The 15,403-nt window shown below is 39.5% G+C and overlaps 1 protein-coding gene across 1 annotated transcript in view; it reads right to left on the bottom strand.

Moving 5' to 3' along the window:
- C7 (complement C7) overlaps positions 1-7,149 on the bottom strand; it is a 56,930-nt gene extending 49,781 nt beyond the window's left edge. The window contains exons 1-2 of the mRNA XM_019982965.2: positions 6,961-7,149; positions 1,045-1,100 (exon numbers count right to left, since the gene is read on the bottom strand). Of these exons, the coding sequence (XP_019838524.2) occupies positions 1,045-1,100; positions 6,961-6,966 (62 nt within the window). The 5' untranslated portion in view covers positions 6,967-7,149. The remainder of the gene's footprint in view (positions 1-1,044; positions 1,101-6,960) is intronic.
- Positions 7,150-15,403: the final 8,254 nt, after the last annotated feature.

The following is a 15,403-nucleotide window of genomic DNA, read 5'->3' on the forward strand; positions in this document are numbered from 1 at the left end:
GCTCCTGCTCACCCCTAGAGAAAGCCTGTGTGCAGCAACGAAGACCCAGAGCAGACAAAAATAAAATAAATAAATAAATAATGTTTTACAGTGAGATAGTATACTGATCATTGATTGAGGAAAGGAAGAAGATGTAGATGTATAAACAAATAATTATAACACAATAATATGATCACAATGTGACTGTGACCAGCACATTCTCAGTCACTAAGTCATGTCCCACTCTTTGCCACCTCATGGACTACAGCCTGCCAGGCTTCTCTGTCCATGGGATTTCTCAGTCAGGAATACCTGAGTGGGTTACCATTTCCTTCTCCAGGGAATCTCCCCAACCCAGGGATCGAACCCGGGTCTCCTGCCTTGACAGATGGACTCTTTACCACAGAGCCACCAGGGAAGCCCCATGATCACAATGCAATACAGCTAATTAGATAAATTTACTAACAGAATTGTGTACATTATGATGTGTTGTGGAAATACAGATAAGAGAATGTCCAGAGGAGGGGTATAAGTGAGAACATAGGGAAGGAAGGTGTTACAGCCTTTAAGTGATTCTGGATGATGAAGAGTTATACAGAAATTTAACTGAGAGACAGTAAGCTGTAAAATGACCACATGAGAGGTAGGAAACCAAAATCTGGCAAAGGCTAAATGGATGAGAACGTAGCTACACACTCCCCCTGTTTATTGAGGCCACTTTCTCAAGCGCACACCCAAGTACAATAGGGGCAAGTTGAACTCAAATAATTCCACTCAGATAAAATACACGTGGAAAATGGTGAGCTGACTCACAATGCTTACAATGCAGAAAATCTGGTGGTGTTTTTAATCTTTAGGTTTCTTCCTCACAAGGAATAAAATAAAGTAAGAATAAGAATAAAACATGCTTATCCTATCATTGTCTTTTCTGAAAATGTGGAAAGAAACAAAGTGTGTGAGGGAAAAACATGCTCACACTGCAATGTAAAAATCAGACCATAGTTTCCTCAAAATAAATGAAATAACTGTTAATGATTTCCACACACAATCCAAAAAAATTCTCACCTTGAAAAAACTTGAAACTCTCCTATAAATCCCACCAAGAAGAATAAAGTTATTGCCTAGGAGGGAAAAAAAAACAATAAAGCAATATTTGAGCTTGCATTGCTTTAATGAGTCAAAAGTGAATACATTTGTACAAATCAAGATTTGTGAGTTGGGAATAAAAAGAGTGAAAGAATCATGGAGAAGCTCGATGATTCTGCTCATCTTAACAATTTTTCATTTTAAATAAAAGTTTAATACAATTATCTTGAGCTCACCTCCCACTGTTCATTTCTGTAAAGACTACTAGGCACTAGATGATATTATAGACAAATAAATTGGAAAGACTCCCTAAAAGTTAAATATTCACAAACATTTTTCTAGGGTCCAATCATCTTTTATTCCTTAATCCACACTCCTTTCTAACTTTGGTACCATGAGAACGCCGGAATAGAGAAAGCCTAGAAACAGCAGTCCCAAGGGTTGAGGAGGTAAAAAGGAACCAGTTTCCTAAATGGAAAAATCAAAAGTGGAGGTGCATGGCTAGCCAGAGGAACCAAGATGCTCATCACAATCCCTAGTTCTATAGGTGGTACCCAAACACGACAGAGGCCTTTTATAATCATCTTTATGTGATAGGGCAGCCTAAACACTGAGCATCTGACAGGCTACAAAATTGTATGCAAAATGTAATTTATATTTCATTCGAAAATCAAATGTGTCTTAAAAACAAATCTAGAAAGAAACATAATAAAGGAAAATAGTTTATTTCTGGTTGTGAAATTATAGGTGACTTTCATTACCTTATTTTTACTTTTATGTATATTCCTACTTTGACAACTGAAAGGGTAAGGGAATACAATTCAAATTTGTACTAGAGACTCTAAGAATATTAAATGCCTTCAGTTCATAACCTAATATGTGCTGTGCTGTGCTCAGTTGCTTCTGTTGTGTCCAACTCTTTGCGACCCAATGAACTGTAGCCCGCCAGGCTCCTCTGTCCATGGAATTCTCCAAGCAATAATACTGGAGTGGGTTGCCACACCCTCCTCCAAGGGATCTTCCCAACCCAAGGATCAAACCCACGTCTCCTGCATTGCAGGCGGATTCTTTACCCTTGAGCCACTGGGGAGGTCCATATCCTGGGATAAGAGTCCTTAAATCATCTCACCCCACATTTTAACAGGCCAGTATTCTTTCTCTTCTCTTGACCTCTCCATACCTCTTTTCTCTCAGTAGTTGTGGGATGGCTTCTCATCTTTTCTTCCAGACCCTTCCACTCACCTTCTTAAATCACTCATCCTCTTAGTAGGTCTCTTCCTTTCAGTTATAAAATCCTAGTTGCCTATTCTGCCTTTTATAGTCCTACAAACATTTTAGCTTATATTCTGATTAGCTTAACCATAAGGGCTGAGAAGTAACATAGCCGTGAGCACCCCAGAAATGCGAACAATGGTGGGAGAGGCTACAGATATTTTCTGATTTTTCAACAGATATGTGAAGCACATAATGTAAAGCAACGACTTTAAAAGGTTCTTTTGTTCTTAATTTTAAACTATACCTTTTTTTTATTTTTCAACACTATGTCTTTACTTGTGCTGTGTCAACTCATTTTTCCTGCCCTTGGGTTGAGTCTATCTCACAACTTTATTAGTCACTCCCAGTCCCTAATAGGGGCTTCCCTGGTGGTTCAGACAGCAAAGAATCTGCCTGCAATGCAGGAGACCCGAGTTTGATCCCTGAGTCAGGAAGGTCCTCTGGAGAAGGGAATGGCTACACACTCCAGTATTCTTGCCTGGAGAATTCCATGGACAGAGGAGCCTGGTGGGGTAGCAAAGAGTCAGACACAACCAAGCAACTAACACTTTCAGTCTTTAATGTCATCACATTTTCAGAAAATAAAAATTCTGAAACAATCTAATAGTACAATTTCAATTTATCACCCAATTTTAAATATCTCTCCTATTCCCCAGTTCCTGTGGGAAGGGTGGCGTCCACTTCAAAAAATCCCTCCCTTTTATTCTCCTGCTTCCCTTCCCCACCTCCCCAGGATGCCTCTGTCTTCTTCAGAGTCAGAGCAGCAGGAGTAAGAGGGCAAGAGCAAAAAGGCTCTTGCTCAATCGATGCAGCCGGACTCTGCTGATGGTAAATCAGACTGTGCTGGATGTTTGAATGCCAGCTGTCTGTCCCTCACAGTGTTTTCATCATTCTTTGAATATCACTCCTTTGGACATCTACAACCACTGCCCTCTGCCACAAATGATTCATCCCTTTGTTCATCTCTCTTGACTCTCACCATTGTCTGCTTACTGATGCTACCTATTGGGGTTGCTTCATCCTGCAAGTGTCTCTCAGGGAGTCCCTGACAACCCAAGCCAAGCCCTTCTCCAAAAGTCCACATCTGATCCATGGGATACCTGCATATCTTCTTGTCCTGTCAAGATGTAACTGATACTGCTATGTTGATTTTGCTAAACGCAGGGCAGTCAACCAGTCTGTTCTTTTAGATTTTCTCAAATGCGAGTAGGGTGTACATCCCCCTCCTCCAATGAACATAAACTTGCCTACTCTTGAGGATGGAGATGGCCAAAGGGTCACCGAACAAATTTAGGGCTACTTTTTGGTAACACTGCATTGAATGTGCAATATTTCACTTTAAAATGTGAGGCTACTGAGCATCTCTTATTCTTGGCCTTTGACTCTCAGCCAAAACAGGCATCATGAAAAAAATCCATCTTAACATTCTACCATGTATTTTTTTTAATGTCAATGAAGTTTTAGGGTATTCACTTTCACCAGAACTAATTTTGCCACTATTTTCCACATGTGCTATGTGCTCTGGCATGTCTGACTCTTTGTGACCCCATGGTCTGCAGCCTGCCAGGCTCTTCTGTCCACGGGGATTCTCCAGGCGATAATACTGGAGTGGGTTGCCATGCCCTCCTCCGGGGGATCTTCCCAGCCCAGGGATCAAACCCAGTTCTCCCACATTGAAGACAGATTCTTTACCAACTGAACCACCAGGGAAACTCATTTCCTCATATACGTATTATAACCCATGAAGATCTGCTTATCACTAGTTCATGAGTTATACAAGCTGAATCTTTATCCAAAAGAATTTCTTGAAAATTGGCTAGCTGGGTACCTGAAAATGAAGCAGTTATCATTCCTTGCCTTTGGAAAGAGTATCTCATCAAATGACAAAACAATTACAAATTAATAAATTAATAACAGAAATAGGCATACATCTGAGTTAACTCTATAAAAGAATTCCTTAGTTGAAAAGATAGAGGACTTCCCTGGTGGTCCAGTGGTTAAGAATCCGCCTGCCAAAGCAGGGGACATGAGTTCGATCCCTGCTCTGGGAAGGATCCCACATGCTAATGGGCAGTTAAGCCGGTGCACCACAATTAGAGAAAGCCCTCACACAACAACGAAGACCCAGCACAGCCATAAATAAATAAAATTTGAAAAAAAAAAAAAGATACGGTATCTTGGCAGTGTGTAATGTAGCTAAGCTGGGGCCACATTTCCCAGAATTCTCTTCTCTTCTTCTTTATGACTGAATAAGCATTAGGTCTGCTTCCTTCCTCTAACATTTTCCAGCTACACCACTGTCTCTATGCTTCTAATTTCTCCACATCTGGCCTTTTACATTTGTCTGTCGAACCATGAGCCCGTTTAGGGTAAAAATAAAACACTAATTTCTGTAGCATGCACTGGGTTCCAAATGTCCAAATTCCAGAGGAAAAAACTATGGAAAAATTCAATCTTATTTCTTAGCATACCCTAATTAATATGTTGATCAGTAAATTTAGAACATAGGGTATCATATAGAAGAAGAAGGGGGTAGATTCTTAAATAAATCTTATTTCATCTTTGTTAGAAATTAACATCAATTTGTAACACTAGCAATAAAGAAATGCAAAATGACACAATAATATGATTGAGTACTTAGTAGCCATTCGAAGCATGTTATAGCTTTATCAATGACAGAAGAACATACTTATGATATAATGAGTAAAAAGATTCAGATCTAGATTGATAAAAATGTCATAAAATATATGTTATACATATTCATTTTAAAGTCTGAAAAGAAATAGATTAAAATGTTAACAGTGGCTATCTCCAAGTGGAGAAATAATAGATATTATCTTCTTTTTGAACTTAATTACCAAGATGGTAGTGCTATAATCTGGCAAGGGACATTTTTAAAAGACACAAAGGCCATCACAGTATAATTGGTATAAGATGGGTGATGGCAGCAGGTCAGCTCTGGGTGTGGCGAGGAAGCAGAGAGACCATCATCTGAGACGTCATTGTGCTTGACTACATCCCAGCCGCGTGAGGATCATGCTTCAGGTTTACAAACCCCAGGTTCATCTCAGTCCAGGGATGAGAGAGTGAAGGTCTGGACCACAGTTAGATCAAGTACCACCTGGGACCACCTCTCTGAATTCAGTTCACATGAATCGGGGAAAAGACAAAAGAATAGTCCTTCTTAAAGGCCAGACTTGGAAACCATAGTGTATCACAAAAGCATACCCTTCAGATTTACTGTAAAAATATGAGTCTCTACTCTCAAATATAGGTGAGAACTCTGAATGCAGTTCACAAAGAAATCATTTATTTGTTGATATTTTATCAACGAACTGAAAGATAAAAGTAAATATATTAACCCGGTAGAAAAATATCATAATAATCAATGACTATGAACCCATCTTTAAATACAAAACAATTATTAAGATGTCTCATCATAAAATAAATAAGGAAATTGACTGATAGTTAATACAAATATTAGGAGAAAGTATACTAGCTAGATGACTCTAGGAAAGGCATCCTGTTCTAAGTTATCAAATGTTCTAAATTTTTAAATAAAAATACAAAACAGACTGATAGAGATTAGATTATATCATAATTCTAACTTTGTATGGTTACTTGGCATTCTAACATTAGACAAATCAACTTTGTGATTTGTGTTTAATTTTCAATGACTTAATTAAATGCAATTTTGCACATAAATACTCAAGACCCATGTTTCCATCCTCCTCCATCCCCCTGGAAAGTGAGCACAGATTCAGTATTGTAGTTAGGCAGCATAGTGACAGCAAAAGCAATCTAGCAGCTGACAGGGCTGAGAAATTACTGCTCCAGCATTAGAATGTAAAATTTTAAAAGTTTAAATACAAAACTTTGCAATAATAAAATTGCAGTAGTAGGTTCAGCTTATGTTTACATCTCAGAAATATAGTTTATGATAGTTATATCTATCTTTGGTCCTAAATTTTTTTTTTCTTAACATTCAGCCATTTGCATTAGGCCAATATGTGTTTTTGGTAACTCTTTAGCTTCATTCCATTTATCTGTATCTTCTGCTTTTACAATCCTGATCCTTTCATCCAGATTCCAAATTCTAAAGTTCCAAATTTCCAAATTCACTCTTCTATAAAGCTGTTCAGTTCAGTTCAGTTGCTCAGTCGTGTCTGACTCTTTGCAACCCCATGAATCGCAGCACGCCAGGCCTCCCTGTCCATCACCATCTCCTGGAGTTATAAGTCAAATCACAGGGATTCATTGCATGACTCCAAATCAAACAAACAAAATACATTGGAGAGAATTTTTCCCTAAGAAATAACAGTTGTGTTATTGTATTTCTTAACAGCTTTCTTGGGACTTTCATAAACACTGCTTCCAATCTCTGATTCCCAGACCTCTAAACCAATAAAATAAACTACAAGAAAAGAAAAAGAAATTCACTTCAGCTGAATTGTTAAATATATTTAATTAAGGATTTCTTATAAGTCACCCTCAGAACTTTCTCTTTTCTATTTTCCCATGTATTTTCTTTTTTTTTTTTTAATTTATTTGTTACCTAAGTAAACCTTACTCCCTTTAGAGTTAGCTCTGTTCACAAAAGTAATGAAGTTATTATCTTACCTTCATGTTTGGGAAAACATTCAGGGCAGCAGAGAGAAGGAAAATGTCCTCCTCCAGTGCCCAGTGAATTTTCAACAGCAGGAAGAGGCCAGCAGTCTACTCCCCGCCTGTCTCTCCCTGCTGGGGATTCACTTGGCATTCATATATAGAGCAAGCAGTTCCGAGACTTTGCTCCGACCCCAACTGGGTTCTCTGGGGACACTGAGAACCTGCCCTGTACTTAGTCTGTGTCTTGAAACCAGATGCATCTTATCAATTTGCACAGGCCTTAGCTACAGTCAGCTGGGACTGTTTGGAAGCATAGCTCTGAGGAAACATCTGTAAATCAAGAAAAGCAGAAAATATTCTCACTTAAATGTTTAAGTGGTTTTCAACCAAAGGAGACTCTGTGTGAGACGAGCATAAGCGTCCTTCCTGTTTCAATTTATCACACAAAGCAGATGTGTTCATGATTCTCTAAAAGGGGGTTATACAGCAGACTTTGAGATTAGGCGCTGTGGAAGAAAAAACTTACATGCCATTCTGTCACTCAAAATGGAAATGGAAATTCTGGAATGGAATCATGTGTGTGTGTGTGGCCTAACACAATATAATATACATTTCTTCATGTGAAGAATGATCAAAAAGAGCATTGTGTTTTGCAAACATATTTAAAGGCATCACTAATTACCCCCAAGAATCTCCCTTAACCCTATGATATTCAGATCACTCCTTTGGAAAGTTCTTGTCACAATCATCATTTATGTCTACTTTGTCTTCTTCAGCTGCCTTGTCTTATTGTGCCAGATCCTCACTTTCCATGGCTTTGCATTGATTCGAGCAGTTCTCCAACATCATTTTCACAGATTTCACGAAAGGCTGCACTTTTACAAGATTTCAGATTTTCTATTGAAGTTGAACTACAGTTTTATTTGCATGATTTGGCCAAATATTCTGATACTTGCTGTTAGAGACATAAGCATGAAGTGGGAAAGGAAAATTGAATTTAGAGTAATTTTATAACTAAACATTCCATTAATGACTATTTTCCAGTTTTAATATTTTTTCTTTTTATATCTAAAATGTCTGAATAATAAAGAATGACCCCCCCACACACACTCTCCCTTTATAAATTAATGGTGATTTTCCAGAGACAAAACTTTCCCATCTTTTGTTCAAGCCATTAGTGATTTGTGTGGAAACAAATTTTTGCCACTGAGAACCGGATGCTGATTCCTGAAAGATCTTTTTTTAATTCAGCTCCAAGTGCACGAATTCCAAATGTTGTAGACTCTCCTTAAGCATGCAGTGTGCATTTCCAAGTTCAGTGGCTATCTTAGTTTGAGTTTCCCCAGAAGCAGATTCTGAGACAAGAATTCAATTGCAAGGGACTTGGGGGTTTTTCTGCTTTGGGGGTTTTGTTGTGTTTGGGGGAGTTGTTTTGTTTTATGAAATGAAGCGATCCTAGAAAGCACTGCTGAAGGATGAGGAAGTGAGACTGAGAAGGAAAGGAAGTCAATAAAAGGTATTTTAGCATGCAAGATGAATGTGTGTGCTAAGTCACGTCAGTCATGTCCAACTCTGTGTGACCCTATGAACTATAGCCACCAAGTTCCTCTGTCCATGGGATTCTCCAGGCACGTGTACTGGAGTGGGTTGCCATGCAGGGGTCTTCCCTCCCCAGGGATTGAATCCACATCTCTTCTGTCTCCCGCATTGGCAGGCGGGTTCTTTATCACTAGTGCCAACTGGGAAGCCCAGCATGCAAGATCCTGAGACAGTTACAGCTCAGTTCCAGTGAGGAAATCCGGGAAACACTGAAGAGCTCATTTAAGTTATTCCAACGAAGGGGTTAGGCTATATGTACCAACACCCTGTTCATCAGTGGTTAAGGGTGGCTCCTGGACTCACTGAATCTCTGACACTTCCAGTTTGAACTAAGTGTAGGTTGAACATACATCTATAGCCAGGAAAAAAAAAAAAAAGACTTCCAGTAGAAAATTTCAGGTATTTTCAGTATTTTCTGGTATTTGCAGAATATCAACAGCACCTGCCAAAGTAGTGTTTCCATTCATTCGCTCATGCATTCATTCATTTGTTTATTCTAAATTCAACAAATATTTACAAAGGGTGCATAATATGATAGGCTGGGGGCTTTGACAGATGGAAGCCTTGAGTAACATCCTTCTTTATCTTCATAGCATATCCTTAGTACAGAGGATGAGTCATAAATACAAATGCAACTGCAATAATTTAGAATTTGCATTGTTCAGCTTCCAGAGACCATACTGCAGAAATTAAATCTAAAAACTTTACAAAAACTTCCTTTCACCAAGGGCTTTGCACTCACCCATTTCCACAGCTTTGCGGTCTTATGAACAGTGTTTTTTCTTTCTAGAATTTCAATGGAGAGCCATTGGAACAAAATTTTCAAGTATAGGTGGAAGCCACACTGTGGGAGATTTGATTACCAGCAAAAGCTGTGTGGACTTTATTCAAAGGATAATGGGAACTCACCCTTTGCAAGTTTTAAGGAAAGAATCAAAGTGATGTTTTAGGATGATTTAAACACTGGTAGTGTGCAGGCTAAATGGAAAGGATAAGGAGGGGAATCAGAAAGTGTGATTTGGAATTTATTTCAGTAATCAGACAAGGGGTAATCGAGGCCTCTTTTGAGAAGAGAAAGACAAAGGATCAGAGGTTTCATAGGGTTTAGTGATTGAAAGTAATCTCGTGTCTGATTGACTGAGAAAATTGGAAGAATTTAAGAACAAATTAATGAAGGAAGGAAATAGGAAACTGAAGAGAAAACAGTGGTTTTAGAAAAGGGACATTTTTTATTTTGGAGAAAGTATCCAACACAGAACTGGAAATGTAGATGTCTTTGGGGAAAAAAGTATCTTGGCAGAGGGTACATAACTAAAGTCATAGGATGCTCATCACAATGAAGTCTAAAAGCACAAGAAATGCCCCTATTCTAGAGCAGGAAGAGGGGAAAAGCCAAAAACAGAGGGAGCGAGGTTACAGAAGGAGAAGGAAAACCAAACAATTCATTGTCAAGCCAGCTGAGGGAGATTTCAAGGCCAGGACAGCCAATGAAGACAAGTGCCATATGGAGGCGAAAGAGAGGGAATATTAAGGGAAGACCACACCGCCCAGCAATTAAAACATAATGTAAACATTGTGGATAAACTGAAGGCAGAGTTTCCCCACACATTTTCCACTCTAGTGCTACAAAACATATTCAGAAAAAGTAATTTTGCAGCTGAATGTAACAAGCCGTGTATATTATGGGCTTCCCGGGTGGCGCTAGTGGTAAAGAAACCACCTGCCAATGCAAGTTAAATGTAAGAGACATGGGTTCCATCCCTGGGTGGGGAAGATCGCCTGGAGTAGGGAATGGCAACCCACTCCGGTATTCTTGCCTGAAGAATTCCATGGGCAGAGGAGCCTGGCAGTCTGCAGTCCATAGAGTCACACAGAGTCAGACACGACTAACACAACTTGTCACTCACGTGTCTATTAAGGAGCATGGCTTCTCAATCTCTAAATTGCTGACCTTTGGAGCCTGATCATTCTTTGTTGGTGGAGGGAGGTGAGGGATCTGTCTTGTGCATTGGAAGACAACAGCTAACCTGGTCTCTTCCCACTCAGTGGCCATAACACCCTTCCCCAGTTATGACAATCAAAATGTCTCCAGACAGTGTCAGATGTCCCCAGGAGGCAAAACCACGACCCTCTACTGAGAACCACTGTCAGTGTCTACCCCTAGCGAATGCTCAGCCCTAGATTCACAAGTGCCAGGCACAGGGCAATGTCAATTAAGTGTTCTGAAAGTCTGACACCAAGTAAAACTTTTTCAAATTACCATTTCCCAAATTCATGTGACCACAGAACATGTATTTCTAACAATACTCAAAGCTGGTAAATGTGACAGGCTTTGGCAAAATTGTGTCTGAGCCAACACTGAATTGATAGAAGGGAAAGCAGATTTTTGCCACTCTGTGGAAGAGACTGAAAGCCACACTTGCAGACTTCTATCCTCTTCTCCTGCCAGACACAAGAGTTAGCTTGTGTTCTGTTCCCCACTAGCCCCCAGTTTCTGAGGTGGCACTTTAAAATCTGTTACTATCCCCAAACCCTCATGAAACAATTATTAGACCATTGATGATATCAAGAAGCGGTTCTGCTCCATCTCAGAGAGATAACTGGAAAACATTTTAACAAGCGTGTTTCATTTACTAGCCATTTTGTTTTGTTCTAAATTGTTCCAACAGATTCCACTTACTCTGGGGAACAAACTCACTGGGGAAGAACAAAGCCTCCTTTTCTTCTGTTAAGCCTGTTAAGGTCAGAATGGAAACTGCCAAAAGTGGGCATAAAGAAGCAACAGCACCCCCTAGTGGCAAGCATGCTCCAGTCCCTGGAATGGAACAATAACATTTGGCTTGGGAGTTAAACCGTTCACAGGGAAAGAGAAACTGAATCTTCTTAGGCTCTAGGTCAAGGGCTTGTGAAGCCTAATAAGTACTCCTAATAGGAGCCTAACAAAATCTAATAAAATCTCTTTTTCCATTACAGTTTCACTATGTGAATACTTTGAGAATGGAAAATGATTGCTAGTCAATGCCCTAGCTAGAGCAGGATTTCAGCAAAATATTTACTGTTAAATGCTTTATCCTTAACACCTAAATACTGTGATTTGTTCATAAAAGTGAGGTCGCTAGATAATATCCTCTGTTGGTACCAAGTCCTTCATAAGGATGTTAAGGTTTAAGTAGATTAAGAGTATGAACAGGGCTTCACACCTCCCTTTTGGAAGAGAGGTTCTGACCCTACAACCCTGGACACATCTTTGCTCTGGTGGTCCCAATGACTGCAGGAGGTGATAAGACATTTTGTCATGATGGTTTTCAGCGCTTGCTGAATTTAGAAGAGGACCTGTATTTCTCTGACTTCTAGTAGTCACCTGGGGTTTTCAGTTCTCTGCAGTAAGTGGCAGGAGCCTGTAAGTCTAAAAAACATTTCATTCGGTTTAAATTTGAATTAAATCAAACAGCGCTAAGAAAGATGATATGAAATGCAAAGATCCCCATGATCAACAGCTAATCAACAGCTGCTAATATCACGAATGACAAATTAGGCATGAGGTGCCTCTGAATGAAGGAACATACCACCACCATCCACGTTCCTGCCAGAGGGACCGAACTGGAATCTGATCAAGCCTCTCAATGAGTTTGCAGAAAGCTCTGAGGACAGAGAAGCAGGCAAAACAGCACCGCAATATGCAAACAGCAACATGCAGACTAGGAAAAACTACAAGTCAAACACCCAGGACCCAGAGATTGTTTGAGTTTCCTGAGCCATACAACCACTGTATCAACCTAGGGAGGTGTGTCAACCTAAGTTATATCAACCTAGAGAAGGGAGATGGGAGGGAGTTTCAATCATGTTGAGGTTTGACAGAAAACAGCAAAATTCTGTAAAGCAATTATCCTTCAATAAAAAAATTAATTAATTAAAAAAAAAAAACACCCAGGGCCTTTAATAGATTGTTAATCGTACAATGCAGGAAGAATGAGACTAAATCATAACGTCCAGGGATGCCCTTTAAGTGATAAAGCTATAGAGAAATGCGGGTGAGATTGTCATGAAATCAGTTGGAGGTAGCATTGGAGGATGAGGCGGGTAAGACTGAGATGGGCACAGGGAGTGGCTACTGGATGACTGAGTTTTTTTGCCTGGATGGAGGTTATAGGGTAACAACTCATAAAATGTATTATGTCATATGTTGATTTTCTGTACATGCGTTTCATTTAACAATAAAAGTAATTGCAAAAAAATTTTTTTTAAAGAAAAGAAAAAGATTTCCATGGCTCTACTTGTAAAATCCTGCAGAGGAAGGGTGAATATCAAAGGCAAGGTCATTTTCTGATCTTCACTTTAAACTTGTGGTGCCCAAGTAAAAAAGGTGATTTTTTTTTTCAGACCAAGAGTTCAGCATATTATGCCCTAAAGTGAAAGTCAATCACTTTCAGAAAATGTCAGTCTATCCCATAATTTTAAACATTAGTTCCTTAAACTGTCTTTATTTTCTTAATATTTATTCATTTATCTGGATAGAATGAGTCTTAGTTGTGGCCTGCTGGATGTGGGATCTAGTTCCCTGACCAGGGATCAAACATTGGAAGCATGGAGTCTTAACCACTGGACCATCAGGCAAGTCCTTTAAACGGTCTTTAAACAGTCTTTAAAAAGATATAATTTTATATCAGAGTCATCATTACATACTCTACAGGTTAAGAAAGAATAAAAGGATGAGTGATGAAAAGGAATAAAATCCTGAATTGTACAAATTTTTCAAATGTTTGCAGTAAAATCTTAGAAACCAATGGAAAACAGTTATAAACATATAACTAGAGACTCAAAAAGTAGGAATTTTCCTGAAAGCAATAAAAGGTACTAATTTGTGTTTCACTAGTACAAGTATCGGAGAAGGCAATGGCACCCCACTCCAGTACTCTTGCCTGGAAAATCCCATGGATGGAGGAGCCTGGTGGGCTGCAGTCCATGGGGTCGCTAAGAGTCGAACACAACTGAGCATCTTCACTTTCACTTTTCACTTTCATGCATTGGAGAAGGAAATGGCAACCCACTCCAGTGTTCTTGCCTGGAGAATCCCAGGGACGGGGGAGCTTGGTGGGCTGCCGTCTATGGGGTCGCACAGAGTCGGACACGACTGAAGTGACTCAGCAGCAGCACTACAAGTATGTGCTGACGGTCTATGTTCAAATCTTGAGCAAGTTGTTTAGCCTCCTTGATCCTCTTGCTTCCTTATCCAAAAAGTGGAAACAATATCATCTAACTCAAAGGGTTGCTATATTAAATGAATCCAAGTAAAGCAATCAGCACTGCATCTGGAATATAGTAAACTGAGTCCAAATAAACGTAAGCTAGTATACAAAAGATTAGAAACAAGCCAAATGTTCACCAGCAGTGGATTTGTTAAATATCTCGTAGCATACATATTAAATGAAATATTTTGCAGCTATTAAAGAAGTTTCCTATGCAATGATATGGAAAGATCTACAAAATGCACAAGAAGAAAAAGAACAATACAGAACAATAAGTTACTTTGGGGTGAAAAGGAGGAAGGAGAATAAGAATATATTGGGAAGGGGGGGTCTCTGCACATCCCCAGGGCAATGCTGTTCTCTGGGTGTGTGAGGCTCACTGAGTGCTCAGGGAGAGGCAGGAGCAGAGCTCTGCACCACTGTGGAAGTGGACTGTGCTTCAGTTTAGTCTGCATACCCAGGTGATTTTTATCTACCTTGGGTGGTTACCCACTTCGATCATCAACACTGCTGCTTGCTATATGTGAAAGTTGTTAAGAAAGTAAATCCTAAGAGTTCTCACCACTAGGAAAAAAATATATTTTCTACTGCTTTACTTTTTATCTATATGAGATGAGGGATGTTCACTAAATGTATTGTGATAATCATTTCATGATGTATGTAAATCAAATCATGTGCTATACTCCTTAAACCTGTACTGTGTGTGTGCACTCAGTCACTCAGTCGTGTCCAACTCTTTGCGACCCCGTGGACTGTAGCCCACCAGGCTCCTCTGTCCATGGCATTCTCCAGGCAAGAATACTGGAGTGGATTGCCATTTCCTCCTCCAGGGGATCTTCTCCACCCAGAGATGGAACCCGTGTCTCCTTGCATTGGCAGGCGGATTCTTTACCACTGAGCATTCTTTACCACCTGGAAGCCCTAAACTTATATAGTGCTTTATATCAATTATTTCTTGATAAAACAGAAGAAAAAGAAGACATTTTAAGCAACTAATTAATTTTAAAAGAATATATTTTCTTTAAAAAAAAAGAATATATTTACATACATGTTTGTATTTGCATGAAGAAACTCTGAAAGGATATACAAGAAACTAATAAAAATTATCATCTAACCGGGGATGCATAGAAACAGGGACTGAGTTGTCAACTGAAAAAAAAATACAAAACCTAAAATTTGAGAATGATGTTCTATTCAGAGGATTTTCTAAGGACTTAAGCCTGGAAGGCAGCCTCTCAGATGGCTCTGAGGAACTGCTCCAAAGAGGTAGGGGAGGATATATAGGAGTTCTGCAACATAAACCAGGTAGCTAGAACATCAAAAGATTACTGTTAAAGAAAACCAGACATCTCAAGTTATTGAATTTAGCACTGTTCTGTGTATGGGAAGATTCAAGAGTCTGGGCTCACTGAAATCATTCCTTTGATATACACCTAGCTATCTAGAGCCAGTATCTTGCTTTTCTCCATCCTGAATCCCTCAGGGTACACAGCTGGGGGTGACTGCAGGGGCTGCTGGCCTCTCGCTGCAGAATCTTGTTTTACTGATACGGCAGGCAACGTTTTTCATCCACAAAGTAAAAAGATGGAAACAGGTTACACTGAAAAAGA

The sequence above is a fragment of the Bos indicus genome, chromosome 20 (assembly GCF_029378745.1).
Source record: "Bos indicus isolate NIAB-ARS_2022 breed Sahiwal x Tharparkar chromosome 20, NIAB-ARS_B.indTharparkar_mat_pri_1.0, whole genome shotgun sequence".
Classification (NCBI taxonomy): Eukaryota; Metazoa; Chordata; class Mammalia; order Artiodactyla; family Bovidae; genus Bos; species Bos indicus.